The sequence below is a fragment of the Montipora foliosa genome, unplaced genomic scaffold (assembly GCF_036669935.1).
Source record: "Montipora foliosa isolate CH-2021 unplaced genomic scaffold, ASM3666993v2 scaffold_428, whole genome shotgun sequence".
In the NCBI taxonomy this organism is placed as follows: Eukaryota; Metazoa; Cnidaria; class Anthozoa; order Scleractinia; family Acroporidae; genus Montipora; species Montipora foliosa.
Window position 1 is genome coordinate 97,501 of NW_027179732.1, and position 10,000 is coordinate 107,500.

At 39.1% G+C, this 10,000-nt stretch overlaps 1 protein-coding gene across 1 annotated transcript in view; it reads left to right on the forward strand.

Moving 5' to 3' along the window:
- Window positions 1–10,000, forward strand: part of LOC137988817 (NLR family CARD domain-containing protein 3-like) — a 12,048-nt gene that overhangs the window by 1,718 nt on the left and 330 nt on the right. The window contains exons 2-3 of the mRNA XM_068834769.1: window positions 426–571; window positions 7,503–10,000. The exon at window positions 7,503–10,000 is cut by the window's right edge and continues 330 nt beyond it. Coding sequence (XP_068690870.1) covers window positions 426–571; window positions 7,503–10,000 — 2,644 coding nt within the window. The remainder of the gene's footprint in view (window positions 1–425; window positions 572–7,502) is intronic.

Here is a 10,000-nt window from a genome sequence, read left to right on the forward strand (position 1 = left end):
TCTCTTGGGATGTTTTTTTGTGCTGTTTAAGTTTGGTATTTACTATTTTTCTCTAATAAACAATAATGAAAACTTTGTACTATTGATATGAAATGATTTTCTCTTCCACTTTCAATATACCAACTTACCCACTGTTTCAGTTTATAATTACAGGTATTCTTGTCAAAGTCCTAGTTATTTCTGCTATTTTGAAACTGATCCACTGACTTCGTTTGCTTTCTGATGTGTGTTGTCTTTGATTTTTCAGCTCTTGTGTACTATTTTTTCGAATACAGCTAGCAGTTCATCTCTAAATTATAGTCTATTTTAGGTGATCAATTTCCTAATTTAGCTTAGTTCCATTCACTTCTCAGTCAGCTGTGTCTTAAAGGGTTCTTCTTTCTGTCTAGTTTCTAAATGTTTATATAATTATTTGTCTTTGACAGTGCCAATAAAATTCTTGCTGTGTCTTTTGTTATTAACGTGACAGCGGACTGTGTTGGTTATTTTACAATAGATCGTGTGCATCCAGAAGCAAGCTGTGCTGATGTTCTCTCAGCAGGAAACAGCACACACAGTCAGCAAGATCAAGGTAATAAATTCAAATCACTGAAAGGAAATGTGAGGCTACAACACAAGACATGCAAGTTCCTTTCGTCTTCCCTCCTTTTCGTCTCTCTCTCTCTCTATCTATAAAATTGGCTCTGCATCTCCGGCATCCTTCAGAAAGAAACTTAAAAATTCTATTCCAGATAAGTATTTTACCACAGATACAGTAAAAACTTCGTATTTTGTATCTTTTTTTAAATTAATGTCCATCTGAAGTTTCATGTGAGTAAACCGAAGCTTACAAGCCTTAAGAGCGGATGTCAGTAAATATCGACCAGAGGTCTGCAAAAGTGAAAAATCGAAAACTCTCAAAAAAATTCACAAAGTAGCACTAGGTAAGCTGATAACATAAATATAATTTTTACTTCGATCCGATAAATATTTTAGACGTACGGGGGGTTATCGGTTTCGCGGTTCTCGGATCGGGTTTTACATGCCCGAGACGGTGTGTCACGAAGAAATCGTTTTAAAAATCAAATCAATTGTAATGCCAACAGCAAATAACTTATTCAGAAAAGTACATAATTATACACATTTTAAGGGGAGATTTACTCAGTTTCAACGCAAATGTAATATTTTGGAGATTTTTCATTATTTTCAATATTTTGAACGTTTCCGTTCCATGAAAAAATGGCAAATTTCAAAGCCCAAAATCGTCGACTGGTACCTCGATTTCAGTAAAGAGTCTTATACCACGTTAAAGAGCGTTATCTCTTGTTTCAAAATCTGTTTTCAAAACTTCGGGCAACTTAAAAGAAAATTTTTGAGGCCAAAAAATACAAGTAGTACTTTTCTGAAATTTGAGCTTTAAAACAAAAAAAACTCGGAAAAATACTATAAGAAATCAGTTTGAGCAACAGTGGTTTGATGTTATCAGTTTTCATAAACCAAGACGTTTTCATCCATTGATCTGATTTAATTTAAAAACGTTTGCTAACATGGGAAAGGCACATTTAAGCTGTCAACTCCTGCCAAGGGCACGTTGTCAAAGGGCGAAGCACTAAATAAAAAGGTCTTAAAATTCAAAACTTTTTACGTCCAGGAAGTCAGATTTTAGCGTACAAAACAATTTTGTGAGTGTTTGTTGTTCGTACCTTAACATGGTGTCCCCAGATATTGGAAATGTGAAGTATCCACACCGGAGAACAGATCAACGACAGCAGAAATCCAACCGGCAAAGATTGCGTTACATTTCACAGAATGACCGCTTACCACTGTTGTCACTCTTTGCATGCTGTCGCAGGAAGCTGCGAGAAGTTTTCATTCCTTAGGTATGACTCTTGATCAGTGCTTCCTTGAAAGTACGAACCCGGACAGAATAGGATAAGGACGTTTCTCAAGACTCCTGTTGTTTTTTTCCGGCTTTAGTCTCCTTAGCCTTGAGTACTCCTCTCTTGCGGTTTTCGCGGGAGTTCAGGATGTGTTCTACCTAGTATTTCACGTCTCTATTAAATGAGAGGCAGCACTTCTTGTTCACCATTTCGTTGCCAGGTAGCGCCTTATAGAGTCAGCCTTTCGTTGATTTTTTGTCAATGTCATTTAATTACTCAGTATACGCTCGATCCTGGCCTTGTGAACTTATACTTTTATACTCTGAGGGAGCCAAATAACTATATTAAAAGGACATCCCCCTTTTTTTCTTCGTTTAGCGTCGTCCGACCGACCCACTTTTTTGGCATTATCACAAAAAAAAAGCCGGGGAAAAGGAAAGGAAAAAGAAACGACAAGGTTTCACTTTTTTGACCTTAATTAATTCTTTTAATTGAAAGATAAGCATTATAACAACATTACCAGGCATAAGGGGTTCGGTGGTGTATCCCTTTTTCTATGAAATCGACCACTATATTTTCTGCCATATTGAGTTTGTTTCGATTTGGTGATTGTCTTGTTTAGAGAGACACGCATGTCTCCTCGCGCGCCCGTTCTTTATCGCGCCCTACTTCGAAGGGCCTGCCACACAGCTATGTCTCGTTGTTTTCAAGCTCCACCAAAGGGAACCCACGTTCTTATTTGTAAACTGCACATGGAAATTAAATGAAAGATTAGAACTTACCTGTTCTGTTCTTGTACAAAAAATAAAAGCGCGGGGATTTATGAAACGTTTGGGCAATTGGGTGGGGTTAGGACTCGTTTCTGCACTCTGATTCACTTGCGCGTTGTCAAAAACAAAAGGATAAACCCTGTGGACAGACTATTCACGTCTAGACATCATGCATCACTTACGGTATCATATGATGGAACTTTTCGCCTCTCCCAGTCCATAGAGTTGAGTCAAGGTGTTGACGTCAATTACGTGATGCTCTATATGTTGCCGGGACATATTATACAAGGACCTTTCCACAGCTACGGAGTCCGCCGCCATCTTATCAACCGCGCAAGAAATGATGTACTTCACAAAAACAGACTTAAAGAGAAGTTATTTTCGATTTGCCTCGCCACCCACAACCGAAAGTCCGGGACATGACGACTTCAAACAACTCCCCAGCCCCGGCCCGAAGGGCTGGAATTGTCCCTGTGGTTGCCCGAGTGGTAGTATCAAGTCTAATTGAACTGTGCATCAATGACATTTTAGAAAATCAGAAGCCTCTTTTCCTTGGTTAGTTCAAACTGTGTGCTTCCTTTTAGCTGTTGTTTTCGGTTCTTACTGAAATTTTCGGCCTTGAAGAAATTTACAACCACAGGAGCTGGGTATGAACCTCTGCCACGAGCAAACCGGTACGCAATATAATGTTTGTGTAATAATTGAAAAGTGCTGGCGAAAATAACGAAACTTAAAGCTCTTCGGTGCTTTTAAGGTATGCAGGGAAGGTGTATTTTGTTATTTACAGAAACGTTCAGTTTTCAGCCTCTTCAGCAAGGAAAGACACACTACCAACTCCCCGGTATGGCCAGTGCTGACAGTGCTGATAACGAGTTTTGAGAAACGTCGCCAGAAATGAACCGTAAAAACTTTTTATGACACGATGTAAAAACAAACAAACAAACAAAAAATACCTGAGATCATACACAAAACAGATTAACAGCGCTTCTTGAATAACGCTTCTTGAATGTCCCATTTATAAGAGCGGGTCTTAAGTTAGCAAGGGTGTAGCGTCCTTTATACGCACATACGCCCGTGCGTACAGCTGAAATCTGGAAAATGTCTATTTTTTATTTCCAGAAAGCATTATTATCATAAAATCGGGATGATTGATAAATCTTTCGCATTACATTAGTGTCGTTATCCGTCTGAAGGTTAGACATGTCTCGTCTTTTTCTTGAAACCTCCTTGGTGGCGTTGCGGTTTTAATTTTTTTCCAAGAGAGGATAAAGGGGACAGAGAAGGCATCCCGCATACACAACACCCTACTCCATAGGCAATTCGTCTCGAGTTATTTTTAGAATCGGGATAAAGTTACTTCGCGCGCTGCGTGGATGTTTCATGGAGGTTTCGCACGACTAAACGCCATGCAAAACATGTCGGGCGAAAGGCAATGAAAGCGTAAAGAGATCGAGAGCATTTCTGAATATTGACGCGAAATGAGTCGGTGCTCACCTGGAAAAAGGGAATCGCTAGATTCTTTGACAACCCGTAAAATCAGTTTAACTCGAAGTTGTCGTAACCTCAGTGCTTTAATAAAATGAGAAATTTCGCCGGTCTACTGAAACCGGTCGTTTGTACAATAAAGCAAGTAGGACGCCAAGTGTTATTTTTGTTGAATAATAAAAGACTAATTGCTCTCTTCAATCTGTAAATTTTAAATGATCCTGAGAGAATATTCAGTGTGTTAAGGATTTCCCTGCTGCACTGTTAGCTCACAAGAGAGGAAGGGCGATTGTTTTTTAATTTCCATTTCGCTGACACAGATTTAGCAGAAATATCTCTGTAGTCGTTTTCGTCGACAAAACTAAATAGCAATATCGCTCTCCGCGTCTTCCGCCATTTTGTTCTGCGTCAATTCGTGAAGGACGCGTGGCTATGAGCGTGGGTCATCCACGCGGAACACATTCGCGCTATGTGATTGGCTGTTGTCTAATCCCCCTTGGGATCTGTGGTCTTAAAAATAACTCGAGACGAATTACTTATGGAATAGGGGGTGTATGGGGGATGCCTTCTCTGTCCCCTTTATCCTCTTTGTTTTTTTCCCGTAGACATTGCACCTTACCGATAACACATTTTAAGAGAAAAAAAAATTAAACAACTAATATTTGCATTTTCCTTTGTATTTATTTATTAACTGAAAATATCCTGTGGAAAACACAGGATACAGCATTTCTGAGCTACAGATCTCCCTAGTTTGCAGTACCTTCGGAATTCGGAGGTCCAACCTTTGTCCGTGCATGTGTACACCTTCAAAACCTCACGCTACGCCCATGGTTAGAAGCTGGTATACATACATAGTTTGCGTCATATATTCCGGTTGGTAAAGGACTAATTTTTGAGTGAAATTCTCAGTAAACAACAACACCGGCATGCTTATATTTATCACAGAGGCAACATTAAGTTAAACGTTTGATGAGAGTCTTATTTCTACCTACGAAAACTCTTACTTGCTGCAATAAAAGAAAACACAATGTTATTTTTGAACTACACAGTGAAAAAAAAAATTGTGAAAATCAGAAAAAGATTGACAGACAGTTGGTTATGAGCAGGACTTCATTGACGATAAAACATGTCGAAAAAAGGGCCGAAGAATACAGGGAACGCTCCGGCTTAGCTACAACAATCCGAATTTTCAAAAAGGACACGTCCCAGCTAAGTCGCGTCTCACTTCAAATGAAACGTGTTATTTGTACGGGAGGCCAACGTCCCACGTAAGATACTTGCAGGCTTGTCTAAACCAGTGACACTTTGAAACGTGGTAGGTGTGCCTTTTCGGGTCCATCCTACATATCGTGAAATCCCTCAGGTTAGGCAAGAATTCCATAACTGTTAATCCTGTTTCACCCATTTATTCACTGAGTGAATTGTTTTTTTATTTTTTATTTTTATTTTTTAGCTTATTTCGAGGAAATACTTGTTGCTTCATATCCAGGGTAGGCTTTAAAACATTTTTTGAGCCAAATGGTTTTTGCGTGAATCTGCTTACCCGAACTTTTCCTCGAAAAAACGGCAAATACCCGACAAATGCTCGTGTTGTTGTTGGTCTTGGCATATTTCCGGTAAATTCAGGTAAATGTCTCGTGAAGAAGAGTTCAGAACTTAATCATAAAGCCATCAGTGCCGCGCGCCATGCCATTAGTAAGTGTTGCTTCGAAATACGAGCCCAAGAACAGGTGGTAAGCGGTCAATCCGTGAAAAAAAACGCAATCTCCGTCGATTGATAGAAGTCAAAGTTTCTCTTGCCGATGCTGCCCTTGATGTTTTTCAATTCCAATATCTAGGACACCCATGCTAAGGTATGAAACATACACTTATAAGCATTGTTCTGTTCGGTAAAATCCAATTCCTGGACGCAAAAACGTTGTGATTTTTAGAGTTTATCTGGTTTATTTTTGTGCTTTGCCTTTTGACAACCTTACGTGACTCGTGCACTTGGCAGGAGTTGACAGCTTACATCTGCCTTTCATGTTAGCAAACGGTTTTAAATTATATCAGATCGCTGGATAAACACGTCTTGGTTTCTGAAAGCTGATAACATTAAACCACCTTTGCTCAAACTGATTTCTTATAGTATTTTTCCGAGTTTTCAGCATCGCCCCGCTGAGCGAGGAAAGCTCAAATTTCAGAAAAGTACTACTTGTAGTTTTTGGCCTCAAAAATTTTCTTTTAAGTTGCCCGTAGTTTTGGAAACAGGTTTTGGAAGAAGAGATAACGCTCTTTAAGTGGTATAAGACTCTTTACTGAAATCGAGGTACCAGTCGACGATTTTGGGCTTTGAAATTTGCCATTTTTTCATGGAACGGAAACGTTCAAAATATTGAAAATAATGAAAAATCTCCAAAATATTACATTTGTGATGAAACTGAGTAAATCCCCCTTTAAAATGTGCATAATTATGTAGTTTTCTGAATAAGTTATTTGCTGTTCACATCACAATTGATTTGATTTTTAAAACGATTTTTTCGTGACACACCGTCTCGGGCATGTAAAACCCGATCCGAGAGCCGCGAAACCGATAACCCCCCGTACGTCTAAAATATTTATCGGATCTAAGTAAAAATTATATTTATGTTATCAGCTTACCTAGTGCTACTTTGTGAATTTTTTTGAGAGTTTTCGATTTTTCACTTTTGCAGACCTCTGGTCGATATTTACTGACATCCGCTCTTAATGGTTTTTATTAGGTTTCCTCACCGTTAATTGTTTTTCTGGCATCTGTTATAGTCTGTAAATCTAATATACAATGGCAAAACTAATATAAAATAAAATAAAGTAAGCAAGGTCTGGAAGTTGCTTAAGTGGATAGTGGAATTTTTTTGTAGTTAAACTATTAAAGCATAAATTTTCACTCAGGAGATATGTGTGTTATTCTCCATTAATATTACAAATTACAGTCAATGATAGGGAGAATATTATATGATAACGACTGTTTGAGAGAATTGTGTCTTTTTTCGAGTGGACACTTGACCACCTGACCATTTGACCTGTTGTTACAACTTTTTTCTGAACAAAATGATATCTTGTGTTGAAAAGTAAGGAAGTATTTCACCATTTGATACATGTAGGTTTTGGAACCCGGATGCATGAAAGGCGCAAAGATGTCTCAAACTCATGACGTTCACTTTGCAATGGGAATAAGTAATTTGCTTTACTATCAAACTACATTTTTTCTTAGTGTTACTTGTTTTTCAAATATTGCTGAATACGGGACCTTCCATGGTGTCAAAATTAAGAACACAATAAGGTTGAGGTTAGAGTTAAAAAAAAAAAAACAAAAAAAAAAAAACACTGCAGGCAGCACCTTTTTTAAATTTATTTTTGTCTTTTGCAGATTTATCATATTCTGCCAATTTTATAGACAGGATCCGTCAGCTCTACAGTACTCGTGAAAAAAGTATTTTTCCTGTTCCATGGCTTGATGACTTCAGCTTTCATGTTGATGATATTTTTACCAAGTTAAAGATTTTGGGCAAAGAAAAGAGAAGGGGAACATTAACTGATGTAATCACCAACATGACAGCTATCTTTAAAGGACACAAGGATTGTGCAAAGCCACGGACTGTTTTAATTGAAGGAGACCCAGGCATGGGAAAGACGACCTATTGTCAGAAACTGGCATATGATTGGGCAATGAAACGAGAAGAATGGGACAAGTCTTTTCCCGAGATCGACGTTCTGTTGCTTTTAAGGTGTCGTGATATCAAAACTGATATTTTGGAGGCTATTGATGACCAAATTCTTCCTCTTGATATTGAAGAAGAAGACAAGGAATGGTTCTTCAAGTTCATTCGAGAAAATCAATCCAAGGTTCTGTTAGTGCTTGATGGACTTGATGAAGTGGATTCCAGTAAAGTTGGCATGTGCAAGGACCTTCTGGAAAGTAAAGTCCTACCCAATTGCCACATTGTTATCACATCACGCCATGAAGCTGGTAAGAGGATAAGGCGGTACTGTGACACCCTGTGGGAGATTGTAGGATTCACTTTTGAAGACGCAAAGAGCTACATTCTTAAGTACTTCGAAGGCATGGAACACTTGGCAAAAGAGCTACTCAAACAGCTTGATTTTGACATATTTGCAAATGGAGACTTGAGACAGTTGACACTGAATCCTCTTAATACGTCTTTACTTTGCATCCTTTGTGAAGATTTCAAGGGTGTACTTCCACCGGAAAGGACACAATTGTACACAGAAATTGTGCGATGTGTTTTGTTAAGATATGAAAAGAGAAATCGATCATCGAGTGGCAGTGATGCTGACCTACTGGAAGTTTACAAGGAAGATCTCGTGCAGTTGGGATGCATAGCGTTCCATTCTTTACGTAAAGGAGAGTTGTATTTCGACGAGAGTGAGTTCAAAGGTAGCTCCAATAATTTGATCAAGTTCGGGTTTCTATCGATCGAGACCGGTGGCACCAAGAGGAACCCTTCTTTGCGCTTTGGCTTTCTACACAAGAGCTTTCAAGAGTTCTTTGCTGGCTTTTATCTTTCTTATCAGATCCTTCATGGAGACAAAGATTGTCAATCATTGGTGACCGATGTAAGGAAGAGGAATGAACTGAAACAAGTGTTTTTATTCATGAGTGGTATTTTGTCCGCAACATCTGAAGAGATGACAGTTTCGTTGGTAAAAAGCATAGCAGAGCTTGCAAGTTCGTCCAATATGGGAATGGAGAATTACAAAGAAGAAATTTTAGAGTTAGCACTTGATTGTATATGGGAATGCAAATGTCATGGAGAGAACCTTCAGTCTAAGTTACTTCAGACCTTCGGACAGAACTTTCTTGTTAAAGATCTCGCCATACATAATACATTCGATCGTGTGAACCTTCTCACCTTCTCATGTGAAATTCTCAAAGTCAACACATGCTTGACTACTTTAGATTTGAGTCACAACCATGTCGATGATGCTGGTTTTAAATCCCTTTCTGAGGCTCTCAAAGTCAACACATGCTTGACTACTTTGAAATTGAGTTGGAACGAAATTGGTGCCGGTGGCGCTGAATTCCTTTCTGAGGCTCTCAAAGACAACACGAGTTTGACTACTTTGGATTTGAGTTACAACCAAGTCGATGCTGCTGGCGCTAAATCCCTTTCTGAGGCTCTCAAAGTCAACACATGCTTGACTACTTTGAAGTTGAGTTGGAACGAAATTGGTGCCGTTGGCGCTGAATCCCTTTCTGAGACTCTCAAAGTCAACACATCCTTGACTACTTTGGATTTGCGTTCGAGCAAAATTGGTCCCGCTGGCGCTAAATCCCTTTCAGAGGCTCTCAAGGTCAACACATGCTTGACGACTTTGAATTTGAGTTACAACCAAGTCGATGCTGCTAGCGCTAAATCCCTTTCTGAGGCTGTCAAAGTCAACACATGCTTGACTACTTTAGATTTGAGCAAGAACGAAACTAGTTCCGCTGGCGCTAAATCCCTTTCTGAGGCTCTCAAAGACAACACAAGCTTGACTACTTTGGATTTGAGTCACAACCATGTCGATGATGCTGGTGTTAAATCCCTTTCTGAGGCTCTCAAAGTCAACACATGCTTGACTACTTTGTATTTGAACAAGAACGAAACTAGTTCCGCTGGCGCTAAATCCTTTTCTGAGGCTCTCAAAGACAACACAAGTTTAACTACTTTGGATTTGAGTTACAACCAAGTCGATGCTGCTGGCGCTAAATCTCTTTCTGAGGCTCTCAAAGTCAACACATGCTTGACTACTTTGTATTTGAGGGAGAACGGAATTGGTGCCGCTGGAGCTGAATCCATTTCTGAGGCTCTCAAAGTCAACACAAGTTTGACTACTTTGGATTTGAGTGACAACCAAGTCGAT